General features: G+C 43.3%; 1 protein-coding gene across 1 annotated transcript; it reads left to right on the top strand.

Moving 5' to 3' along the window:
* On the top strand, positions 1–27,479 carry IFNAR1 (interferon alpha and beta receptor subunit 1). The gene is made up of 11 exons (XM_007442021.4): positions 1–206; positions 5,021–5,144; positions 5,641–5,822; positions 9,292–9,443; positions 12,586–12,724; positions 13,866–13,983; positions 14,339–14,538; positions 21,359–21,513; positions 22,468–22,612; positions 24,492–24,631; positions 25,397–27,479. The coding sequence occupies exons 1-11, from the start codon at positions 143–145 to the stop codon at positions 25,589–25,591; spliced, it is 1,614 nt and encodes a 537-aa protein (XP_007442083.2). The 5' UTR covers positions 1–142; the 3' UTR covers positions 25,592–27,479.

Here is a 27,479-nt window from a genome sequence, read left to right on the forward strand (position 1 = left end):
CAGGAGGCGCCCCAATGGTTGCAGCCCGTCCGGTCACGTGTCGTGACTGTTTGGGCGTGGCCGCAGTAGTAGCCCGGGCTTTACCGGGGCTAGCCACTGGCTGCTCCTAGTGCTTTGGAGCCGCTCGTAACCGGGGCGAGGCATGGAAAGGGCGCGCGCGTGGTTTATAGTGGCAGCCGCGCTGGGAATGGGATCGAAGAGCCTGGGTAAGTTCGCTCCTCTTTCTCCTCTCTGGTCCGCCTTTAATGCCGGCTTGGAAAGATGGGGTTTGTGCCCCTTTGGCTGCAGTGTTGAGAGGCAAAGGCGGGCAGTATTCCCGATGACTGCGTCTCATTCTGGACTCGGCGTGAGCCCTGGCAGAGAAAGCAATCGCGAGGAAAAGTTGGCGGTGCTTCCGCTTTATCGGAGGTGACAGTTTCGCCTTTTAAAATAAGAGGAGGGACATCCCGGAACGAGAGCTCTGATTTCCTCGCTCAGCCTTTGCGAAACGGAGCGTGTGGACAAGCCAGGGTCCCCAGGAACTGGGCTCCGATGCGCTTCTGAGGTTGTCCTTTGGAAAAAGGCTGAAGGCCACGAAGAAATATTTAGTGGGCTTTTTCAGCTGTGGCCCCTTCACCCCTGATCCCACTGTGGTGAAGAGAAAACAGCAGCCTCCTCATGAATGAGCCGCCGCAGCAGCAGCAGAGTATCAGCGCCTGCCGAGCATAAAGGCTGCTCTGAGGAAGGGGCAGGTGTAAGGAGGGAGGGCTGGAGAAGAAGGTGGAGGGAGACAGCAGATCCCAGAGAAGGCTGCAGAGAAAGCAGGTTACCGTTCTCAGGCCAGGAGAATCCCTCACCCTTCTGTGCTGCCTGGCCAGAACTGAGCTCATTGCCCAGGCAGAGAAGGGGGCTGGTTCCTCGTATTGGAAAGCCTTACTCAAAGAGAAGGGACCAGAGACTACTCAAGTAAGGAGTTGGCTATATGCTCCCAGCAGAGGTTGGAAGTCTTACTGAGACTGTTGGAGCAAGAACAGGAGAAAAAGCCTCAAAGTGTTGCTGCCAGATCAGTTCACCTCCTTAATTACTTTGAATTCTTAGTTTGGACTGCTGACTCTCCAGGACTGTTTTTGTTTTCAACCCCTGCCCTTAAAAGTTCAAGAGACCTGGAAGAATAAACTTCAGTGGGTTCTCTACATCTTTGGAGAGTCCAGTGTTTGCTTTCTTTTACACGTTCCCCACCTCTATGTCTACAAGGTGCTATACTCACCATCTTTCAAGGTGACAGTCACTTCCAAAATTCTGGTACCCAGCTGATTTCAAAAGTTAGAGTGACCAGGGGCAGCATGGTTATAAGTGAGTTTTCTTCCAAATACTCAGCAGATTGGTCTCAGCAGACCCTTAAGGCCTGGTCCTGACTTGTACAAACAAATGTGTCCTCAGTTGTAAGGTGAAGGCTTTTCTCCTGCAGGCATTCTCCAGGAAGGAAGACTGGAAGGGCCCCAGGGAGAATATAGGTCAATGACCATTTCTTGAGGGTAGGAACACACAACATGGCCCTCAACTTGCTTCCAGCCCACTGCAAAGGCAACTTTTGCCTGTCTTTTCCTGCTGCACATCAAAAGTAGAATTCTGTGACTCAACGCAAGCACAGGTGCCCAGATTGCCTGTGGAGCTTCATTTGGCTCCTGAGTGCTGTGGCAAGAAAAGCTTTTCCTTTCCTGTCACCAGTTGCTGCTCTCCATGGGCATTTTTTCCATCGTCCTTTTTTTTTTTATAGTTTCACCAGTGGAACAGTAATAGGGTGGGCTTTTCTTTCTCTTCTCCAAACTTATTGATGAAGCAATGGAACAGTGAAATGTGGATTGTGACTTGGGTGTGCTTAAAAATGTATATGTCTTAATTGGGTAAGAATTAGGTAAGAATTTTAAGAAGTGGAGTGTACAGTACCTGAATGCAAAAAATAGCACAATGTATGGAATAAACAAATTGGACAAACTGTTATTTCAAAGAGCAGGGCTTTTTATTAGAAAACTGTTAAATCAAACCAGTTTGAAGGTCAATCAAAAGTTGATTTAACCAATATGTACTATAATATGATTTGGCCTAAAAGATGTTTCAAAAATCTGCATATTTAATTTCCTTTTCTACAAACATTTTGATCTTGTTACTGCTACATTTCATGTTTCTTGTGTTAGTCATCAATTAGCATTAATGAGAATAACAGAATCAAGAACATAATGCAAATGTGTATGTTCTGAGAGGCATTAAGGAGACCGTGCTATTTCCAAGGTATAAATGCACTGAGCTGGATATTAATGTTTTGTTCCTGTGGCTTTTTTGTATTGTCTGTAACCCTATGTATTGGTTGCATAAATTGCTCAGAGTCCGCTGGATTGGAATGGCATATAAAGCACAGTTAAATAAATAAATAAACAGATCAAGGAAGCCTTGGCCTTATTGCTTCCTCTGTAGTTTGCCTTCACTGCTTTCAACAATGGCTGGATTTCCCATTATGCACAGCCAAAAGCAGGCCATCTTCAACAGTTCCTAGCTTAGTGGGTTACAGATACAAAGCCATCATCAGTTGTTTTAGAATTTATAATAATTATTTTCTTTGCTAAACATTTATGCTTAAAGGGAAGTGTCGTCAACTATATCACATCCAAGGAACAAAGATTTTCTCTCATTTTTTTCAAATTTTAGAAACCAACCTCCCTGAGTGCCAATTCCTCCTATGCTGTAACTTACTACCTCTCATCTAATGTACAGTATGTTGTCTCTCCTAGATGGTCCTTGACATACTCTGCTTCTGCTTGTTGTTCTGGAATGAGGATTACTTGTCAATTTCTGTTTCAAAATGTATGACATGTTCTCCACAATGTGAGCATCATGAATTAGAGTTGGATCTTCTGTAGACTCTGATTTCAGGACAGATTTAAATCTGCTTTTCTATTCTGTCACAAGATGCTTTGAATCAAAATCATCCCACTTGCTGACATGTTAAAGAAAAGGGGGACTAAGTAACTATATTTACTAAGTAATATCAATCCATGTTTCACTGAAAACCTCTCAGGGAGCTTAAAAGTAAACCAAAATAATAATATGTCAGCCAAATAACCAAGTTTACTACCAACACAGAAAGTTTAAAGAAGTACAGTGGGGCAAAAAAGTATTTAGTCAGCCACCAATTGTGCAAGTTCTCCCACTTAAAAAGATGAGAGAGGCCTGTAATTTTCATCATAGGTAGACCTCAACTATGAGAGACAAAATGGGGGAAAAAATCCAGAAAAATCACATTGTCTGATTTTTAAAGAATTTATTTGCAAATCATGGTGGAAAATAAGTATTTGGTCACCTACAAACAAGCAAGATGTCTGGCTCTCACAGACCTGTAACTACTTCTTTAAGAGGCTCCTCTGTCCTCCACTCGTTACCTGTAGTAATGGCAGCTGTTTGACCTTGTTATCAGTATAAAAGACACCTGTCCACAACCTCAAACAGTCACACTCCAAACTCCACTATGGCCAAGACCAAAGAGCTGTTGAAGGACACCAGAAACAAAATTGTAGACCTGCACCAGGCTGGGAAGACTGAATCTGCAATAGGCAAGCAGCTTGGTGTGAAGAAATCAACTGTGGGAGCAATAATTAGAAAATGGAAGACATACAAGACCACTGATGATCTCCCTTGATCTGGGGCTCCATGCAAGATCTTACCCTGTGTGGTCAAAATGATCACAAGAACGGTGAGCAAAAATCCCAGAACCACATGGGGGGACCTAGTGAATGACCTGCAGAGAGCTGGGACCAAAGTAACAAAGGCTACTATCAGTAACACACTACGCCGCCAGGGACTCAAATCCTGCAGTGCCAGACGTGTCCCCCTGCTTAAGCCAGTACATGTCCGGGCCCGTCTGAAGTTTGCTAGAGAGCATTTGGATGATCCAGAAGAGGATTGGGAGAATGTCATATGGTCAGATGAAACCAAAGTAGAACGTTTTGTTCTAAACTCAACTCGTCATGTTTGGAGGAGAGAGAATGCTGAGTTGCATCCAAAGAACACCATACCTACTGTGAAGCATGGGGGTGGAGACATCATGCTTTGGGGCTGTTTTTCTGCAAAGGGACCAGGACGACTGATCCGCGTAAAGGAAAGAATGAATGAATGGGGCCATGTATCGTGAGATTTTGAGTGAACACCTCCTTCCATCAGCAAGGGCATTGAAGATGAAACGTGGCTGGGTCTTTCAGCATGACAATGATCCCAAACACACTGCCCGGGCAACGAAGGAGTGGCTTCGTAAGAAGCATTTCAAGATCCTGGAGTGGCCTAGCCACTCTCCAGATCTCAACCCCATGGAAAACCTTTGGAGGGAGTTGAAAGTCCGTGTTGCCCAGCGACAGCCCCAAAACATCACTGCTCTAGAGGAGATCTGCATGGAGGAATGGGCCAAAATACCAGCAACAGTGTGTGAAAACCTTGTGAAGACTTACAGAAAACGTTTGACCTCTGTCATTGCCAACAAAGGATATATAACAAAGTATTGAGATGAACTTTTGATATTGACCAAATACTTATTTTCCACCATGATTTGCAAATAAATTCTTTAAAAATCAGACAATGTGATTTTCTGGATTTTTTTCTCATTTTGTCTCTCATAGTTGAGGTATACCTATGATGAAAATTACAGGCCTCTCTCATCTTTTTAAGTGGGAGAACTTAAACAATTGGTGGCTGACTAAATACTTTTTTGCCCCACTGTATGCACTCATATGCTACTACTTTTCACCTGAAGTTCTTTTGAGCCTAAAGCTTGGTTGGGTCCTTAGCCCATGTAGTGCCCTGAAGACCACTTTTAAATATGCAAATCATCTTTAACCAGTTTTCCAGTCACTGCTGTCTATACTGAATTTTAAAAAAAAACACCCAGTTCCATATTTAACACACTTCTTTCCTAAAGTGTAGCAGAAAATGTTAAAATGTACATAACATTACATTGTCTATAGTAAAGCATAAATGTTGTTTGCTAAAATATTCACAGGTTTAACATGTCTGGAACACCCACAAAATGTTACTGTCCATGTTATTAACGCACATATCACCTTGAAATGGGACTGGGATAATCCATGTGGCCTCAATGTAACATATTCAGTAGAATTCCAAAGGTAAGACTACATATTACTGTGTTTTGCAACATTTTTGAAACATTGTTGGCAATATTGGTTCAATATATGTCTTTACTCTGATATAAATATTAATACTGATATGTCTTTGTTCCATATCAGTGTTTATTTTCTACAATGAAAATGTTTGAAGATTCAATTTGAATGGAATTCTATTTTGGTTAAAATTAGGCAGATGCATAGAACATGTAGCATATAACTTTTGTGTTACTTTAAGACAGGCATAATAATAATGAACAGCACTGTACATGCAGATGTCTTCTTGATGCTTACAAGACAGATTCATCTGGTTTTTTTTAAATAAAGTATATATTTTATTTATGGGGCAAACTAGAGTGCTACAAAGGATGGGGGTTTCTTCCGTAATGCTTCTGGGATCAACATAGGTGTCATAACATTCTTTCTTTTCTTTTTTAATGAATGACTGCTTCCCAGCATTTTATTTGAAAACATGTCCAAGACCTTTTTCTTTTTTCAGTTATTCCACAGGGACTGAAATCTGGGCAGCTATTCCTCAATGTCAAAAAATAACTGTCACAGAATGTGATCTTTCGTCAACAATTCAAGATTATTTGGAGACTTACAATGTGACTGTAAGAGTGGACACTGTGAAAAATCACTCTCACTACACCTCTTTAGAATTTATTCCTTATCTGGAAGGTATGAATCTTTGCCTTGTTTATTCACATTATGGAAAATGGTTGATAATTAAACATACATATTTTCAGCAGTAGTATCTCAGTGATTTTGCCTGAGTTTAGAAGCTAAGCAGAGTCAGGCCTGATTAGTCCTTATAGAAGAAGAGGGCAGACATGATTTCCCCTTCCTATGGCAGAGTGCCAGTAAGAAAATAGATTTTATTGTGTGAAAGTTCAAAGCGTTCTGGAAAATTCCTATGATTTTGTTTTGTAGTGTCTTTGATAAAAGAATTTTCTAATATGCACTGGGCTTTCACATAGTAAAATATGTTTTCTTACTGGCATTTGAGACATTTCTTTTCCCCTTATTTTTAGTTAGAACTCTGGTTAAAACCAGTGAAAATTTTAAAAAATGCAGAAGAAGTCAGTAGCAAACCTCTTCTGCACTGTTGCCAAGAAAACTGAATGGAGATGTTTCCATGGAGTTACCAGGAGTTGAACTGAGCTTGAAAGCATCTATACGACTGCTTTTATATTGCTATGTAATGGCCAGGCTTCAAGTTGCCATAACATGAGTTTCTATTTGAGGTACCAAAAGGTTTTCCAATTATTAGAGAAGCTTGTCCTTGTTAACATTTTCTTCCTATTTCACCTTTATGCAGTAGAACTTCAGAATTTTTAAGAGAAACATTGAGGATGAAAACTTTTCTGGCTTGGGAAGCCCAAGGAGGGAAGATAGGAGATTAAACATTTTTCTTTGGGAGCTCCTCATTATTTCCCATTCATCTTTTGTCAGACAGCTACCAATTTCTTACCTTGTATTACTGGTGGTAACCCTTCCCTGTTTACTCACTTGCTACCTCTTATGGCTAGAAAACTAAACATTCTCTTTCTTTCCAACATATCGTTTTTCAATTTTACATTAGCCACCTTCTTTGCATGCCAGACTCTTTGATATACAGACATTTCCCAAGAGCTCTGTATTTATTTATTTAATTTAATTTAATTTAATTTAATTTATATGCCGCCCATCTCCCCCAGAGGGTGACTGCGTGTTCCAATCTTTCATTAAAATCTGCTGAATCAAAGGCACTACCTGTGGTTGTGTTCACACATTGCAACATGCCATTATTTTTTTAACCATGATTTGTGGACTAACTCATAATGATCAACTTCACCCATGGCATTCCACTAGGCCACAAGTAAACCGTTTTACTTTACCTTGCTTTACTTTATTTTTATTCTGTTTTATTTTAATGCTTCTCATGAGAAACTTTGCAGAACAAGAAAACTCTGAAAAAAATAGTAAACCTACCCCTAAAATAACCCGAGTACAGTATCAGAATTATACAAAAAAGGAAATATACAAAAACATATGTCTACCCATTTAAAATCTTCAGTCACAGCATGCTCTCCTCCTGCACTTGATGGCATAACCTGGTCTTAATTGCTCTCTTGAAATCAGGATGGGAAAGAGTAGACAGGATCTTTGTGGGGAGGAGATTACAGAGTATGGGAGCAATAATCAAAATGTCAGCTTCTGAGACCCTATCAGATGGAGTTCTCATGTAGACAGGATCTGGAGCGTGTGGACCATGTTCAACCTAATTAGACCGATTAATATGGTAGAAGGCAGTTCCACATATAACTAGTCCAGAGCCACATAGGACCTTAAAGGTGATAACCAGCACCTTGAATCACACCTGCAAGCCAACCAGCAACCAATGCAACTCCTGAAGTAAGTGGTCACCAAAAGGTATTGTAATGGTATGTGGGAATGACCTTGGGAGACAGAGCAAAGAGTCACAGCCAAGGGAATGGTCAGATAAAAGGCAACTTAGCCCACATCAAGAATGTGGGTGGGGCAAGGGGCTCAGAACAGACCCTCCCTAGTTTCTTGGGGTATAAAGGAGACAGGAGGACAGATGTACTTTCAGACTTGCAGGATTTTGTTAATGTACTATTACAATAAAATAGAATTAGCTTATCTGATCAAGTTTCCTGTCTGGTCTACCTCGTAAGTCTGAGAGGTATTGAGATACACCCACCATTACCTGGACTGCCATTTTGTACCAGCTATAATTTTCAAATGCTTTTCAAGGGCAGACCCATTTGGAGCTCATTACAGTAATCCAAGTAGGAGGTGATTAAAATATGAGTGATTGTGAGGAGGGTCTCCTGATCCAGGAAAGGCTACAATTGGTACACAACATCAAACTACAAAAGCCTCCTGGCCATAGCTGCCATCTGCTGATCAAGTAGGTGCTATGAGTCCAGGACCCCCAAGTCTTGAATTATCTCTTGATGGGGGAGTACAACTCTACTGAGAGTAAAATATGGTATTTTCTGGAATTGTTTGGCCCATAAACTCAAATCCATTCTATCTTGAGGGATTTGGTCTGAGTCTATTCCTCTCCATCCAGACCCTGACAACCTCCAGGCCCTGGGCTTGCATTTGTACCATATCACCCATTTGACCTGGGGCCAGGAAGTATAGCTGGCTATATTAGCATATTGATGATACCAGACCATGTGCCAGTGGATGATTTCTCCCAGCAGTTTTATGTAGTTGTTAAAAAGAAGTGGAAAAATTAGCCCTGAGGCACTCCAAAAGTAAAGGTTTCCAGGCAGATCTCTCCTCTTCCACTGACTGGAAACCCCTCCCCCCAGGAAGGAGGAGAACCATTGCAAAAAGTGCCCTCCACTCCAGCCCTGCAGAGATGGCCCAGTGATACTGAAACGATACTGAAAGCCACTGAGAGATCAAGGAGGATCAGGAGGGTTGTATTCCCCCAATCCTAATTTCTCCAAAGGTCATCCACAAATGCAACTAGTAGTTATGGACCTTAGTCTCTCTCTTATTCCAGTTGTGACCTGGGCCTCAACTGAACTGCCCACCAGATTCTCAGGAAACCTGCCAAGTTTTCCCACTCTGAAAACCCACTGGATCCATTGGATGACTATCTAGAGTTTACATCTAATAAGTCCTTTCCCACTACTCCATAGCAATCTGAGAGTTATATGTCCTTGACAAGGGGCTATGCATCTGCCCCAAGAGAAAAATTAGACCTAGCATGTGACATGCACCTTGGGTCCTCAGTAAGTTGGGTCAGGTCCATGGTTGTTATGGTGGTCATGAATTCCTGGGCTGTTCTAGACCCCTTGCCAGGGAAGGCAAGTTGTAGGCCCCAACACCACCAGTTTGGGGGATTCTACTGCTACCCTAGCAGTTGGGTTGAGCAGCCCTGGCAGGGATACTGCCATACAGTGAGGGGTGGGACACCAGCAGCAAGCCCAACTGCCCCTCTAGGCTTAGCCACACAAACAAGGTCTCACATCTCATTATCTGGAAAATAGTGCATCTTGATGCCAGCAGAGTCTCATGGATGACAATAGCTACCCAATCATATTCTCTGCTATCCTAGCACTGTGTAAGTAAGTACTCCAGAGTGAGTACTATTAATCTTTTCTGCTGATATTTTCATCTACAGCTCAAGTGGGTCCTCCAGAAGTTTGGTTTGAATCAATATATGGAGATGTAAAAATCAATATTTTACAACCTGAGACAGACCAACAAAAAATGTGGCAGCTAGACAGATTAACATACGAGCTAACTATCTGGAAAAATGCAACCCATCCAAAGGTTTGTTCCTCGTATGATTACTATTTGCTGAGATATTGATGATATATAAATCTGGTACATTATGACTGAAGTATATGTGAAATAATTTTGTATATTTTCTTTCAGAAATACAAATTCTCTAAAGCTGTACTTCTTTACTGTTCACTCAGAAGTTCTGTTGAATTCTGTAGTATTTCCTTTTAGTATACAAATGTGGGGTTTCAATAGAGGTTCATTGTGGTTGACAACTTTCTCAAGTTCCCTATGAGAATTAAGTCTGAAATAGCTTAAATGTTCAAGTATGTATATTCCCTCTTTGATTCTTTTCTACCAAAATCTGCTAGCTGGTGGTATAGAGTCTGCGACAGTGCAAGAGTTCATGGCCTCCATGGTAACCATGGATCTGTCCCAAATCATTGATGGCCTAACACATACCAGGGGTTGCACATTAGATCTGTTTTTTTCCCCTCTAGAGCAGTGATGTGATCTGGTAATGGAGGACATTAACATCAGTCTGTTGCCATGGAAAGGCCACTCTACAGTCTTCCAGAGTGCTGGTGGATCCTCCAGGAGCTCTGGGAGATGAAGTGGCAGAAGAGATTCCTGGAGTAATGTTGGAGGAGGGCACGGAGTGAGTCTGATCAAGCATGGATAAGACTCCATATTAGGGATTACCTTGTGGCAATAAGGGTGGCAGAACATCAATACTTCTCCACTCTTATTCAATCTGTGGATAGCTGTCTAGTGGCCCTGTTTAGGGTGACCCAGTTCCTACTGGGCAGGGACAGGCCACAGGATGATCTGCAGGGCTGCTGGAAGGAATATTCTGGCTGTCTGGCAGATAAAGTCACTCAGATCCACTATGATGTGGATTCCAACTGGGCAGGTCCAGCCAAAATGCCTGGGACTTGGTCTTGTGGTACGATCTGGGATGAGTTTGAACCAGTGACTCTGCTTGGATCTGAAGGCCTTCATAACTGATCACTGCCTGGATGGAAATATTCCATCACTGCCTGGATCCACTGCCACACTGGAAATATTTGAGTTTTCATTACTTTTTATACATTCAAATTTATACTATTCTTGCTGCATCAATAAAAAAAAAAAAGATTGGCTGTGTTTATCCTGACTCAGGGGTAAGTTTTGAAACTGATGCAACAAGATTAGGCAGAGCTTAAAATGATTTAAAGCTGATGCAAGATAAACTGGCTCACTGTGAGGATTGATGGGTTACTCATGAGGGTATAACTCAAGCTAGTCATAATATTTTGGATAAACAATTACTTAATTAGAGTCACAATTGTGCAGGAAAAAATTACATGTGATTGGCATTGAAAAACCCCTGAGTCAATCAAACCTGGCTGAATTTTATGGAGAATTTTTTTTAGCAAGTTCCTCTTTTTGGGACTTTCCAGTCGAGATTGAACATGTCATTAAAATTCCTTTAGTGAGACAGAAAACTGGAATTAGTTCCGATATCATTATTATGCAATTCCTTCATGTTACTACAAGGTATGAGATTTTACATATGTTTCACTAGGAATCAGTAAAGTCTCAGCTGAAGTGAGGTCCCAGCCAAAATAAGATATCAGTTTATTCTGATTTTACTAAAGAAGTCTGATAAGAGAAGGCTTTTTACAAAAAGCAAAAATTTTGCAAGGTCAGCACAACTTCAATATTTCATGCGCTTTCCAGCTACTTTCTGTATCAGTTACCAAGATCAGATTCACAGATTTGATAATCATTTGAATGCAGAAGCATTCTTTTTTCTTCTTTTTCTTTACTCTTTCTTGTTTTGGTTAGTGTTAAGATAACAAAGTCTAGGCATATTGCCAACTTAAGCACCTATCTCCAGATACAAAGGTTCTCCCTGGTTTGTACTTTTATTGAGAAGCAGAAGGAGGTTGGAGAAGAAGAGGGAAAATTAGTTCTGTGCTGTTTTTCTGTTCAGAATTGCCCAGACTCCTCTCCCCATACTGCTGCTTTCTCCACAAGGAAAAAGTACAAGTATGCACTTTTGCCCGGCAGTGGTAGGTGGCATTTTGATGTGAAAAACAGTAAACACTCGTTCTGCATTGGGGTAGCTGTTCTGTTATGAACAATATGGGAATTCTACTTGGGAGGGAATGTCATTGTGCTCCTGACTGATGGATAAGTCAGACATCATAATCTAGTTCAATTTGCATATGCACAAATTAATTTAGGAAGACACGACTTTTTGTTAGCAAGAATGGGTCATGGATATAGCAGGTATAGTTACACTTTGATATTATCATTTTAAAAGAAACTTGTTTTTATACCTACTGGGCCATTTTTATATTGTAGATAAAATGAGACCTTTTTATTTTGTAAATTACAGAGACTGAAGACCAAAAATTGTGTTTTCTTACATGCCAAGCAGCACAACTGACATTGAAGAATTGAGCATATATTATTTATTTATTATTCAGCTTTGAGTTTGTTAAGCCTGCTAATTGTTAACAGCTCATTGTTAACAGCTAATTCAGTTTCAGTACATTTCCTGGCGCATGATAATAAATTACACTACTAGAAGAGAGGATTAGATTTTCCCACTAATATATCTGCCAGGAGTACTTTGCTTGGTCTTGCCATCTGAAGAACATAGAAATGTTTGTTAGGGACACTGCTTCCATGTCTTTGGAGAGGGATGAAGCTATGTTCTGAATTTGATTGTACTTCTAGACCAGTATTTTTCAGGCTTGGCAACTTTAAGATGTGTGGACTTCAGCTCCCAGAATTCCCCAGCCAGCATGCTGAAGTCCACTTATCTTAAAGTTGCCAAGCTTGATAAACACTGGATTCACAAGAATTACGCAAGGAAAAAATCTTGGCTATCTGAAAAAGTCCACTAGCTGCATAAGAACTTGGGCAAATAAATACATAGGCATAAAAGCTCATTTTACAGGTTAAGTGCAAGTATTTGACCAAATTTTAAAATAAAAGTTACATGATAAATGGTAATTTAATAGCCAAATGCACTCTGATTTGAACAAATTAAGATGCAGCATCTTAAATAATACCTATGTTAAGCCAATAATTACATGTTATTTTAACTGTTTCTGCAGCAGCATAAGAATTGTCAATAATAATTACTACAATCATAGTCATAACAATAACAGTAAATTCAATTGTCTCTCTATAGGAAAGAAAACAAAATATTTTTCCAGGTACAATCATTTATGATCTTGAACCAGAAACTACTTACTGTTTGAAAGTTAAAGCATGTGTGGCTGATCACAGTTCTTTTTACAGTCCTGTGCACTGTATGCAGACTTCTAAAGGTATGTATTTCTTGTGTATTCATTTTAAGCATAGAAATCCTTTCTACCCTGGTTTTTTTTTAAAAAAACTACATATTTTAAAAAAATAAAAATATGACATTTTATTTACAACAATGTGGCATCCAGAATCATGTTGTCTTTCCCCCACTCTAGCGTAATTAAGATATGGGAGAGGTGTTAGTTTGAATATCTCATCTATATCCCTTTCTACCATAATTTTAGAAATTTGGAGATTTCTTTAATACAACTATCAAAGTGGGTACCTTAAGGCAGTGTCTCTTAAGACCTGACAAAGGGGCAGTTGATAACTGTGATATATTTTATTAAGCCAAGAAAGTAGCTAATACCCAGTAACACTTCAGTAATGTATTCGTTAATAGGAGCTAAATTGGCCAGTAAAGAATGTATACTATTCATCTACCTTCTCCCCAAAAGCCAGTGAAGAGATTTAGTAAAGCCCAAATCTGGCAAAAATGTCAAATTCTGAAAAGTGGGTGGGGTGGGGATGGCTGCCTTTGTTTTTCTGCAAGATTGTAGAAATCTGATGGGAACAGGAGTTTGTTGGTATGGTAAAGTTATGAACTTTGCATTTTATGTCCTGCCTTTATATTTGTGTAAATTAAGCCTGTATTACAGAAATGCCATCAACCTTTCATCAAAATGGAACCTTAGATGAATGTTATCACCCCTGAAAATTCTCACTGCTTATCAGTTGAGCATATATGTCTAATATTACTCTTTTCTAGAAGTTTGGGGCTACAACTCCAGCTAATATTCCCAGCTTTGTTTTGAATAATGTGGGAATCACAACTGACACACTTACAGGGCTCCAGTTTGAGAAAGACTACTGAAAGCATGTATAAGCAGTTACCTGTTCTTCCTCCTCCAAGTAGCAGTAAAGACCATTTCCATAAGGAAAAAAAGTGGTAGAGGCAAAATGGCTGTATTTAGGCACCAAGCAAAAAAACTGTATTGGAGAACTTGCATTTAATAATGGTTTATCTATCACTGATAGTTCCGTACTGTAAGAGGCCAACAGAACTCTTGTTTCCTGTTTGATTGGATTAGAGACTTGTATTTAACTCTTCATTCTTGCTATTTTTCCTGAAACTACTTGGAAGGATTTTTTTTCTCTTTGTAGCTTGGATTGGTCTGCCTCGTCCTGAAAATCTTCAAATTCATAGCTTGAATATGAAGCATCTCTTGTACTGGGATAATCTATATGATGGAAATGTGAGCTTCGTAGTACAGTTCCTTCAGTAAGAATCCTTGCTATGTATACTTCTTATTTTCACACTGCATCTAATTTCTACTGTTTTTATTGTTCTGAAGCTTAGCATATATGTGTGTGCTGATACATTTGATCAGTAGAGGCGTGTACAAGTGCTGCAGATGACCATGAAAAGAATGATGGCAATAAAGAGACTTCATTGGTGGGACAGAGGGGTTTTTAACTGATAAAAGAGATTATCTACATACTGGAGGTTTAACACACTTACTTTACTGTTTATTTCCCATCCAAAATCAGAAAATTGAACTACTTTTTAGTTAGAGCTGGGGTATAATATTGTGCTGATAAATGTATGGCATTCAATTCACCTTCTGTTCCTATAGCGGATACAAACTGAACTATTCTCCTGATGTTTCAAAGGATTGGAAAAATGCATCTGGATGTGAAAACACCCTAACTACATTTTGTGATCTCTCATCTTCCATTGGCTCCAATGGAATTTACTATCTCCGTGTGCAGGCAATGAATAGTCATAACAAGTCACCTTGGTCTAAAAACCTAAAATTTGTACCTATACAACAAAGTAAGTTTTACCTCCTTACCATCCATTCTGCTGTTGCATATGCATAATACACAGATACTTTGTATTGTTCATCACCATTCCTGTACTGCAGCTTGTAATCAGTTTTTTCTCTGTGTGTGTATGCACACACCAACACACTCTCTGTGGCCTTAAATACCCTATTTGTCCCCCTCCTAGTAAGCACAGTAAGCATGGGTGACATTTTCTGACTTCTTAAAAGAAAAAAAATGTGGTTGGATGGTTAGGGAGTTTACAGAGCCTGAAGGTGCCCATTTTACCCCTTAAAAACCTTCACACAATATGATTGGATCATAATTCCCCATTTGGAAAGGAAAACCCATATGGCCCCTTATACACTTAGCGCAACAACTCAGTTGGACACAAAAATCAGGCAGGGCAAAAGGACTGAGTGAATACCCACCTTACCCCTGTAAGATTTGCCCCGTTCAACAAGAGAAATTCCCGTGACACGTGTGGTTCACAAAAGAGGTTTACTCATGCGTAACATAACAGTTATAAGCAAAGCCAGGACTGGCTTGGTACATTTACATTGCTCATTTATACTTCTCCCCTTCCTGCGCTTTTCGCCCCGCGACCGTGTTACCACCGCGGATTATCAGCCCCCAAATCATCCCCCTTAATTGTCCAGAATGGCAGGTTCAGCCCGGGTCCCATTGTCCTTGATTGGTAGTCCCCTCCGGCGTGGGTTGGTTCCCTTGGGTTCCTCCTGTCACGTGCAAAACCCGAGGCTTCTGGATTGCGCAGTGATCTCGTTCCACTGCCCGTGGCCCCGCTCATTGTTAGCTCGCACCGCTTATCAGTGTAAAGTTAAAGCTTCCACTGCGGTTTTCCCGTTTGGCTAAGCGCAGGTGGCCCATTAATCAACTGCGCTTTCAGTTCCTCTTTTCCTCGGCTACCAGCCGGTAGCGAAGTTAGCGCGGTGCGGTGGCAAGCTTTCCTTGAAGCGCTGTGCTGGCCGAACCTGACATACCGCCCCCCTGACAATAGACCCCCCCTTTTTTATTTCGGCTTCCCGGGGTATCTATTGTAAAAGTCCTGCACTAGGTCCGGTGCTTTTATATGGGCTTTGCTTACCCATTCGCTGTGGGACTTGGGGAAGTGTTTCCACTGCACCAGCAGCTGGACCTGCCCCTTGTGCCTCCTGGTGTCCAGTATCTGTTTAACCTCGAAGTGCTGCTCCCCGCCGACCATGATGGGTGCCGGTGCCAACTTTGCCTTGTGCCAGGCGTTCCCTGGCTGGTACAGCTTCAATAAGCTGCAGTGGAACACCGGGTGGATCCTCCCAAGGCTTTTGGGGAGCGTCAGCCTGATGGTTACCGGATTGATGATCTCCGCGATGGGGAACGGACCCACAAACCTCGGGCTGAGCTTCTTCGAAGCCTGGTGTGTCTTTAGGTTTCTAGTCGATAAATACACCTGGCCCCCACCTTCCACTGCCACTCGGGGAGCCTTTTGCGGTCCGCATGTTTCTTGTATTCGGCTTCGGCCCCTTGCAGCGCCGCATGCGCCGCCTGCCTCGTGGCAGCTATTTGGGCGAACCAGGAGTCCAGAGAGTCGATTCGGGATGCCGGCTGAGGCAATTCCGGCATGGGAACGAAGTCTCACCCGGTGGCCACTTTGAATGGGGAGAAGCCGGTGCTTTTGTGGACGGCGTTGTTGTAGGCTACTTCTGCGAACAGCAGTAGCTCCGCCCAATCGTCCTGCTGATGCCCCACGTAGCAGCGCAGGTACTGCTCGAGCCCCCGTTCAGGCGTTCCGTGGCTCCGTCCGTCTGCGGGTGTGCCGCAGAGGAAAGGGCTTGTTGCGTCCCTACCCGCTTCAGGAACTCCCTCCAGAACCACGCAATGAATTTGCCACCCCGATCGCTGACGATCCATCGGGGCGCGCCGTGTAGCCGGTAGATATGCTGCACGAACAGCCTCGCCAACCTTTCTGCCGTGGGGACTTGCCGGCATGCTACAAAGTGTGCTTGTTTGGAGAACAAGTCCGTGACCACCCAAATGGCGGTCTTCCCCTTGCTCTCCGGTAGCTCCACTATAAAGTCCATGGCGATCTCTTGCCATGGGCCGTTGGGATCCGCCACCGATTGGACTAGCCCCCTAGGCTTGTCTTTGGCCCCTTTTGCTGTTGCGCACACTGGGCAACCCCCCGCGTATGCTTCCACGTCCTTCCGGAGCGTTGGCCACCAGAACTGCTGCCAAATTAAATGGAGCGTTTTCACGAAGCCGTAATGCCCCGTGCTCCGGCTGTCATGGGCTCTTTCCATGACCCCCTGCCACACTCTTTGGGCACATATAGCTTTCCTTCATGCCACCACAAATCCCCTTGGCTGGTTAGCACGTCTCGGTTCTGCTTGAGCCAAGTGTCCCGCTCCGCTGCTTCCGCAAACCCCTGCTTTACCTCAGGTGCCGCGTCCTGCTGCTCTCTCCTAGTCTGGCTCTGGGTTATAGCTTTTGCAGCCAGCCTGCTGGCGGGGATGATGGAGTCCACGATTTCCTCTCGCAGGCTGGCATGCTGGGGCATGCAAGACAGCCTGTCTGCGAGGAAATTCCTTTTCCCGGGGATGTGTTTTAGGGTGAAACTGAATCTTTCGAAGTATTGGGACCAACGCGCCTGTTTGGGGGATAGCCACCACGGGGTTTTCAGGGCCTCGAGGTTCTTGTGGTCCGTCCACACCTCGAACGGCTTGGCTACCCCCTCCAGTAAGTGCCTCCACGTGGCTAGGGCCCACTTGACCGCATATGCCTCTTTCTCCCACACTATCCACCTTCTCTCCGTCTTGGTGAATTTGCGGGAGGCGTAGGCGCATGGGTGGAGGGGCCCCTCCGGGCTGGGCTGGAGCAGGACCGCCCCCGTTGCTACGTCCGAGGCATCTACTTGGATGATGAATTGCCGATCCGGGTCGGGGTGGCGCAGGATGGGCTCTGCCGTGAACCGCCGCTTTAAGTCCTCAAACGCCCCCTGGCATTCCGCAGTCCACGTGAGCGCCATGCTGGGTTTGGGAGGCTTCCCGCTGCCCTTGGTTTTTAGCAAGTCCGTTAGGGGGAGAGCGACTTGGGCGAAGTTCGGGATGAACTGTCTGTAGAAGTTTGCAAATCCCAAGAAGCTTTGGAGTTGCCTCCGGGTCCACGGCGCTTCCCAGCCCAGGACATCCTTCACTTTCGCCGGGTCCATCTCGATCCCCCGACTGGATATACGGTAGCCGAGGTAGTCCAGCTGCTCCCGGTGAAACTCGCATTTTGAGAGTTTTGCGTATAGCTGCACCTTTAACACTCTCTGGAGCACTGTGCGCACCAGTTTCACGTGCTACGTCAGGGTCTCGGTGTAGATGAGGATGTCGTCCAGGTAGACCAGGACGCCCTGGTAGAGTAGGTCGTGCAGCACCTCGTTTATTAGCTGCATAAACACCCCCGGTGCCCCTTTTAATCCGAACGGCATCACGGAGAATTGATAGCTTCTGAGCGGGGTATTAAACGCAGTCTTCCATTCATCTCCTGCATGGATCCTAACCCTGGAATATGCTTCGCGCAAGTCCAGTTTTGTGAACACCCTCCCCTTAGACAGGTGCGATAGCAGGTCCTTCATCAAGGGGAGGGGGTAGTTGTACTCGGTGCTGATTGCGTTCAGGCCCCGATAGTCCACGCACATCCGGAGCGAGCTGTCCTTCTCCCAGAATAGTACCGGGGCCGCTAGTGGTGACTTCGTGAGTCGGATGAATCCCCGCACGAGGTTTTTGTCTATAAATTCCCGAAGGGCGCCCATCTCCTTCATTGACAGGGAGTACATTTTCGGCATGGGCAGTTTTTCCCCCGGCTCTAGCTCAATGGCGCAGTTGCTTGGTCGGTGTGGTGGGAGTTGGTCAGACTCCTCCTCCCCGAATGCCGCCACCAGGCTCTGGTATTGCCTCTGGATGCCGCCGTTCGTTGTGGTCTCTCCTGGTCTGGGCCCGTGCTCCGCCGCTGTCCCGCTGGCCGCCGTTGCCTGCCTGCGTCTCGGTATCACCGCGGGCCCTTGGGTCTCCGGAGCCTCCGTCACTGCTGCCGCCGGTCAGGTTCCAGCCTCGGTCTGCTCCTGCCTCGCTTCCCTGTGCCTCGGATCCTCTGCCTGCTCGTCTGCGGCCGCGGTCCCGATAGCCGCCGTTTGCCGGCTCCGCCTGCCCTCGCGCTTCGCTGGCTCCTCGTCCCCGAACCACACTACCTCTGCCGTCCAGTTGACACGTGGGTTCTGTCGCCGCAGCCACGCCAAGCCGAGCATCACCGCATAGTCAGCGATCGGGACCACCACGAACCTCAGTTCTTCTCGGTAACTCCCGATTGTCATTTGGACCGGCTCAGTGTAGTACTGAGCCGGTCCCCCCCCTGCTAGCGAGCCATCTAGCTGGCTAAATGCAATGGGCTCTCGGAGGCGTCGCAGCTGCAGGCCGAGCCCCGAGACCACCGCTGGGTGCATCAGGCAGTGGGTGCAGCCTGAGTCCAGCAGCGCCTGCAGCTGGGCCTCCCCTCCAGACGTCACACCCCGAATGCGTATCCTCACCCGAAAGCGGGGGCAGTCCTCGTCACCAATTGGGTCCGTGCGTCTTGGCTCCCCGGCTCGCACTGGGACGCCGTTCAGTGCGAGTGCGCCCCGTTTCCCACCGGCTCCGATTCCTCCCCAGAAGACACCGTCTCAGGAGTTGACCACCCCAGCTGGCCTCATTCGGTTACCGCTGCCACTGCACTCTTCCGCAGCCGGTCACCCGCCCGCTTCCCAGAGGGATGCTGTGGCTTGACCTCGGAACAGGGTGGGGCTCCTTCCCGCTCTGTCGGGCATTGCGCCGCCCGGTGGCCTCGACCTCTGCACCTGAAGCACAGGTTCGGGGCTTTAGTTGTGTCTCGCCCTCCGGCGGGCTGTCGCCGGCTGCTCCGCCTCTCCTCTGGGGATCTCTCCCTCGGCCGGTCTCTCGCCTGGTCCCACCTCCTTGCACTCTGTTGAATCTGCTGCCATGCCGACTCCGCCGTCCTGGCCAGCCAGATCCAATCTGTCACCGTGGACGGGTCATCCCGACCCAGCGCCCGTTCCAAGATCTCCGGATTCAGCCCCCTCTTAAAGTACTTCACCCTTAGGGATTCCGGCCAGTCCGTGAGTTTTTCCACCAGCCGCCGGAACTCCAAGGTGTATTCGGACACAGACTTATCCCGCTGCTTACATTGCAGGATGTCGTCCTCGGCCCGCTTGGCACTCAATGTGTCCTCAAACCTGTCCCGGAGCGTCTGCATGAAGTCCGGGAAACTCCTCAGTTCCGCTGCGTTGGCGTCGTACAGTCCGATCACCCAGCTAGCCGCTTGGCCGTCCAGCAGCTCGGCCACGTAGGAGACTCTGTCCTCGTCCCTAGCGAACAGGTGGCCCCCCCCCGCATGAAGCTCCGGACATGCGTTAGGAAATGCAGCTGTTCAGGGTTCCCCGAGAACTTCCTGGTTATGCCCCGAAGCCTCAAGGCGTCTGTTGCCCGTCGGTCCACTGACCGGGGCACTGGTGGCAGTGCCAGTTGGGGTACCGGGCTTTCACCCCTGTTGCTTGTGCCATCGCTCGCCGCCGATGGCACTGCTCCCAGCAGCAGGGTCTGAAGCATCGCCTGCATGGAGTCTAGGTGCTGCTTGACCCTCTCCTCCAACTGGGTGAACTTCTCATCCCATTCGCGGTTCTGAGCTCCCGAGCCTCGGGTCATCGTGACCCCCGAGCTGTCTGGCCCCTGGTTCACGCACATCAACCACCACTCCGGCGGTGGGTCTCCGGCCCTGGCCACCATCCCGTCGCTCCAGGGTGTCTCCGCCATCGCCTCTGTGAGTCCGGGTTCCTTCTGCTCCAACTGACCAATGGATTCCTCATCGCTGGCCATGCCTGTGATTGAAAAAGAGAAGTGCTCCTCGGTGGTACCGGGTAGCGTTAGTGGTGAGTCCTGGCTTTATGTAAGATTTGCCCTGTTCGACAAGAGAAACTCCCGTGACACGTGTGGTTCACAAAAGAGGTTTACTCATGCGTAATGTAACAGTTACAAGCAAAGCCAGGACTGGCTTAGTACATTTACATTGCTCATTTATACTTCTCCCCTTCCTGCGCTTTTCGCCCCCCGATTGCGTTACCGCCGCGGATTATTAGCCCCCAAATCATCCCCCTTAATTGTCCAGAATGGCAGGTTCAGCCCGGGTCCCATTGTCCTTGATTGGTAGTCCCCTCCGGCGTGGGTTGGGTCCCTTGGGTTCCTCCCGTCACGTGCAAAATCCGAGGCTTCTGGATTGCACGGTGATCTCGTTCCGCTGCCCGTGGCCCTGCTCATTGTTAGCTCGCACCGCTTATCAGCGTAAAGTTAAAGCTTCCGCTGCGGTTTTCCCGTTTGGCTAAGCGCAGGTGGCCCATTAATCAACTGCACTTTCAGTTCCTCTTTTCCTCGGCTACCAGCTGGTAGCGAAGTTAGTGCGGTGCGGTGGCAAGCTTTCCTTGAAGCGCCATGCCGGCCGAACCTGACAACCCCCAGATAGAAAATGATTTCTCATTTGCCTGTAATGTCACAAATCCCACTGAAATGAATGGAAATTTCCTAGCAGTATTTCATTATGGATTGCTCTCTCAAATCTTTAGCTGAACTCGGAAGGATGTAGTTAGAATTACACAGGTTTCCTATAGACAGAATTCACAGTGTATTTGCCTGTCAAAAAAAGTGTAATTTTTTAAGAACTGTTTTGAAATAGAGATTTTGCTTTAGAGTTTTTGGTTCCAATATTAAGCATGCTAAATGTTTAATAAATATAAAATTATTTTAAAGATAAAATGGGCCCACCAAATGTCTCAATCAATGCCAGTGAGAATTCAATTAATGTTTTCATCGCATCTCCTGGAGAATCTGAAAACAATGCAATGAGTGCAATATATACGCTGACTTACCACGTTTGGTATTGGACAGCTTCTTCATTTGTGAAGGTAACATTTTTATTTTTCAAGAGTAAACACAGATTTGTATCAAAGCCTTTTACTGTTACCTCATACCTTTTATAATCCTATGGGATATTTGATAATTTTGCTGCTGTGGCAGTCCAACTGGACCACTTGGAAGATGATGAAGAAATTACTGACATACTATACTAACAGGCTTGGCCAACACAATTTTACATTCCATTTGAATTATTTCAACATTTAGCCCAATACAAAACAATTATTGCTTGTGTGTATGTGTGTCCTCATTCATCAAGATTTTATAGTGCACTTCTGCAGAACTCCTGTCATTAGAATTATTCTCTTCAAAATAATGTATGGGTTTTGTTTTGCCAAATAGTTACATATCCAAGTTGCAGGTTTTTAAGTACATACCAACAGCACAGTGAATACACCATACCTTCTCCAATGTGACATTTCTATTATAGAACTGAATAGCCACAGAACAGAAGTTTTCAGGCTCACACACAAGCCTGTAAAACAATGTGGCTACTTTAAAGAGATGCTGTATTTGTGTTTCTATATTTTCTGAAGCATATTTTTCAAATAATTTTCAAATTATGTACAAGTATAGCTCCTCTTAATGTATCCTTTTAAAATGAATCCTTAAATAATATAGTATAATTTTGTCTTTTCAATCCAGTATCTTCAAGTAGAAACGATAACTTTTTCACCTGTGCTGTATGTGGCTTTTTTCAGGAGCATTAAAACACAAATGTGTCATCCCAAGTACTGTTAACTAGGAAATAGTGTCCAATGACAGTCCATCAGTTGTCACCAGTACTTTCCTATTCCTTGGAAAATATTTCTCGGATTGACTGAGCCATATTTCTGCAATTATGTATTGCTTCTAAAGATAAAATCTTTTCCCTAGAATTTACTTTGATTTAGTTATTCGTCTGGTTTATCCATGTATGCATTCTCTTTCATCTCTTTTTGCAGAAAGAACTAAAAAAAAAACCATCACAGTTTATAATCTCAAATCTGACCTCCTCAACATTATATTGCTTACAAGTGCAAGCATTTACTGAAGACTATAAGATACATAGTGCCTTTAGCAAAGTAACTTGCATTAAAACAGCAGAAGGTATGTTAACATAACTTTTAAAAGGAATGCAACTTCAGAATATTCACAGAGTTGAGAGCAGATTTTTTAATAGTATAACTCTGATTCTTTGGAATGATTTTGAGAAAGACTCAAAAGTATGGTATTTCATGACATGGCAGATTCAATAAGAAACTGTGTTTAATCTTACGTGAAATGCGTATTCCATTAGAATGCGTAAAATCATTTTATTTGGAGCTCTCACTGAAACAAAATTGAGTCTCAGAGCCTTTATATAATTAGGAGTGAGTAGATGTCCTTATTTCTGCACAAAAATAATTTGTAAGCCACAATAATCCTTTTTGTTATCTTTATTACTTTTACATTTATTTATATCACATTTGTTTTCTGAAAGCTGAAGGCATCATGGGACTCTTCTCTAGTTTTATCCACATAGAAACATCTATATGAGTTAGAGAAAACAGTCCAAGAGAACTCTGAAGTAAAATGGGGACTGAATATGGGACTCCTTAGCCCAAGGTCAACATTCAACCACCATCTTCCTGTAAATTAATCTAGAAAAGGCCAGGAAGGTTAGGGGCTCATGGGCCAGAAGCCAAGACTTCTTTGAAATAGCCCAGTATTTTGGAACACTTCATGCTTAGAGGTGTGCCTGACCCCTTTGTTACTGACATTTCAGAAGGCATTGAACATTTTATTCTGGTGGGCTTTCAAAGTTGAATAGTGACTTGGGACTGCCTTTGTTTTTTATATATGTTTTGCAGATGTTACTGGATGGCTTGTTTTTGTGTTTTCATACATTGGCCAAAGTCTGGTAGTATGAGTGGTATAAAAAAGCCACGAATAGCTAAATACTGCTGCGGCTATGCTAGATATCATAAAAATACAGAGATAAAAATGTAAACCTAACCAATTGCTGGTGAGCTATGATTCTTATGGGGATGACACTCTGCTGGCTTCTACTGGTAGAGGGGAAGTACTTCCATTGTTTTCCATGGATCAATTGCTCCTGATAGTAGCAAGACTAAAACTTTCAAATAGGTACTGTAGAGGCATATTGGAGGTGATTTTAGGGCTCTGGATCCAAAGTCTCTTTGTATGACAATAGTTGTTTGACCTTCCATCTATTGCTGGTATAGTCAGATTTTTTCATTGTTATCATTGAGAAAGAAACTTAAAAATGAAAAAGCTACACTGAGATAGGTACATGTGTTTTCCTCTCCCTTTCTGCTCAGTGTATATGTACGCAAATATATACAGTGGTACTTCAGTTCACGAACTTAATTCGTTCCGCGACTCTGGTCGCGACCCGAATTGGTCGCGACCCGAATCAAATTTTCCCATAAGGTTCAATGTAAATACGGTTAATCCGTTCTGACCCCTCCGAATTTGGTCGCGACCTGATTTTGGTCGTGTCCCGAATCAAATTTTCCCATAATGTTCAATGTAATTACGGTTAATCCGTTCTGAACCATATGTTTTTTTTTTTTAAACCACAAAAATATGAAACAAAATACAGTACGAAGAGAGAGAACGCTATCCTTGCTTGATGCGACTTCTGGTGTGGAGGACAGGAAGGTGGGTGGGGAGGCGGTTATTGCTTGGAGGGAGAGTCCCCCTCCCTACAGGAAGCCACGACCACGTGTCATGGGAGGGAAAATGGCCGCGGATCCTGTTCGTCACCCGATCCGGCGTTCGCGAACGGAAGCAAAATTTTGCAAACGGTGCTGTTCGTGACCCAAATTGTTCGTGAACAGAAGCGTTCGTGACCTGAGGTACCACTGTAATTCTGTCCTGGGTGATACAAGCCATCAAGGCTATACATGAGAAGAGATCCACTTCGCTTTCTAGTGCAACCCAGTTTCACTCCATTTAGCTTAATTCTTTTTTTGTTTTATAGGAAATCCTTCATATCAAGTCCCTGTAATTACTGCAAGTGTCATGGCTTTTATAATATGTTTTATCGGTGCTATTTATTGTGCTTGGAAAAAAGTCAAATATGCATTCTTCCCTAAATGTAAGCCTCCAACGATCATAGAGGTATTTATGCACAATTTCATTTATTATTTATAGTAGTAAAATACATGTGGAAAAGTAGGCTAGAAATATCACCCATGTTCATGTGGAAACTTTTAAAATTCTGTTGGAGGGGGGCACATACACATCGCTGTGGGGATGCTGTTCTGTAGGTCAGGTGGTATGACAGAGAACTTTGATTCATTTTGGGTTATAATTTGCTACTCGCTAGTATCCCCATTCTTATTTCAAATGCTCCAAAAGCCCAAAGTAATATTGTGATGAAATGGCAGCTGTGGACCTATATGCCCTCTCTCCCTGACATACAGTAGAAGCTATTCTACTGGATGCTGTAGCTGTCGGCATTTCATCTCTCTTCACTTTATTGATTGTTCACATTGCTGCTTATTCCATACTGTTGACTAACTGAAGACAGCAAAATGTAGAGCTCTGTGAATTCAAGTCACAGGGTTTTAGAGTCTGTTTAGTTCTTTCTTCCCTACTCATGTTCAAGAATTGATTTTGGTGTCAATTTTTGTGCAAATACTTAGATTTTAAAATATATTCTAGTAATTAGGCTGGTTTTGGCTAATGCTCAAGAGTTAATAATCTTTTCAGTATTTTAGGCAGTCTTAAACATCAATGAATTTGCTTAATTCTATATATAACTTTTAATAGTGGCTTGTATAGTATAGCTTCAGCAAAATTGTATGATACTGTAATAGTGATTATTAAACTATTTAAAAACTGTTTACATTTTTCTTACTACTTTATTCTGTCCCACTGTAGAGCATTGGAGAAGATGTGAACAGATTGTATTTGCTACCTGTAGAAGAGCAAACAGATGAATGTATGGTCATAAATTCCAATGCTGTTCCCGGTAAACTTAACCTGGATGACTTCAAATTTGAAAAAGAGTTGGAACAGATCAGTCAAGACTCAGGAAACTATTTTATTGATGACATTATCATCTCTGGAGATTAGGAATCCCATCAAACCTCAGAACTAAAAATAGTATAACTCTGCAAGATAATGGGCTAAAACAAGATGAGGAAAGCATCATAATGAGGAAAACTTGATTATAGAAATAACTTTTATTACCATTAGACCACAAAGAACAAAGACCTGGTGCCTAAAAGTGGGCTGCAAGCTACCTCCTCTGACCATGATTTTGAGCTTTACGGCCTGCTGTTGGAAGAACTACTACAAGTGAAGAGCAAATTTAATTTGTTCTCTCCTCTTAAAGTGTTATAGGAAAATATTTCATTTTTATTATAACTGGTGCTGAAATCATGTTCCTCCGTGTGTGTGTGTAAATACAAAGAAACAGTTTCATTCTTACAGCATTAACTGCAGTGAATTCTGAAGGACCAATAATGAGCTAAGCCAGTCTATAGGAATTTCCAGAAGGACTAAAGGAAAAGCCTACTCATATTTTTAAAAGGAAGGAAGAATGTCTGTGTGTATCAAATATATATCTGTGGTGATTATGCTTTCCTTATGCAGTTTGATCACAATGCCACTGGTACTTTCCATGCATCATCATCCATTGTTAATACAGTCTTAAGCAAGATCATTCTCTGACATAAAGCAGTTCATCAGGATAAACTTAACAAGTATTAGCAGTAGATTACAAACTTTATAATCTGCATCAGTTATAGGCAGAGCTTATAAAACCAGTTGCATGTGTTGCCAAAATATCTTTCTTATAACATCCGGAACCACTTCCCAACTGTGCCTGCCAGCAGTACAGTTCCCTGCCATTTTGAGGTGGAAAATGCACACAACAGTAATGCTTTTAATGGGCTTAATACAGTTTAAAACCCCAAAAGCTATATATTCCATCCAAAAACTGTGGAAAAAATTGGAAAACCTTGGCCTTACCTAGGTGTCTAAAGTGGCACCATTCACTGTGGCCCTCAGCCCCTTCCCCCAAAATGAGGGTTCTCAGTTTTTGATCTAGGTAAGTCCCTTGAATGAAAGTTAAAGCAAAGGGCTGGTTGGTCTTGATGCGATTACTGTACCTAATCTTTCAGTTATTATTTGTGTAAATTGTATTTTATTGGTAACAAGGTATTTCATTATTTTTTATTTGTATGATCACCCATTTTTCAATGTATTTCAGTTTTAATCTGAAAAATACAAGCTTCTATTGAATAGGAAATGGCTGGGTGGCTTTTGGTGGTCATTCTCTCTCAGCCCAACCTACTCTCACAGGGTTGTTGTGGGGAAAATAAGAGGGGAGAGCATTATGTACACCATGTTGACTTGTGTAAAGAAAGGTGGGATATAAATCAAATAATTTTAGTTACAGTTAAAAGCACAGATGTAGGAATTTGAAACCTTAGTATATAAAAGATAGTAATGAAGTTTGTTTTATAAGAGAGTCTAAGAACTTAATTTGCTCTTCTCTAGGTTGGAAAAAAAATCACTAACCAGCTATCAGAAATATCAGATTTATTTTAAAATAGCAGACAGTCCCAAGTTAAAGGTAAAGAGGGTGGGAAACAACAGTGTGTGTGTCATATTATTTGTTACCAGCAAGGAATCAGACTGTAACACTGAATAAACTATCAATGTTTCTTGTTTTTTTTTTTTTAAGAGACTTGTGGCTGTTGATAATCTGTTTATCATTTCTCACAGATTTACCCATTGAACTTGGTGATCTCAATTAGATAGCATGGGAAGGAAATATTTACAAATTACTATGTCAGTTTCATTTTAAGTACAAAAGTAAATTAAGTCATCTTAATTTTGGGGATAGGATTTGTGCAAAAGTAGTATTTAAAAAAAAACCCTAAACAGGTGTATATACAGTACTGTGCAAAAGTTTTAGGCAGGTGTGAAAAAATGCTGTAAAGTAAGAATGCTT

Source organism: Python bivittatus, unplaced genomic scaffold (assembly GCF_059951505.1).
Source record: "Python bivittatus isolate LINGU-HERP-01145 unplaced genomic scaffold, Pbiv_v1 ctg000350_np1212, whole genome shotgun sequence".
NCBI classification, from domain to species: Eukaryota; Metazoa; Chordata; class Lepidosauria; order Squamata; family Pythonidae; genus Python; species Python bivittatus.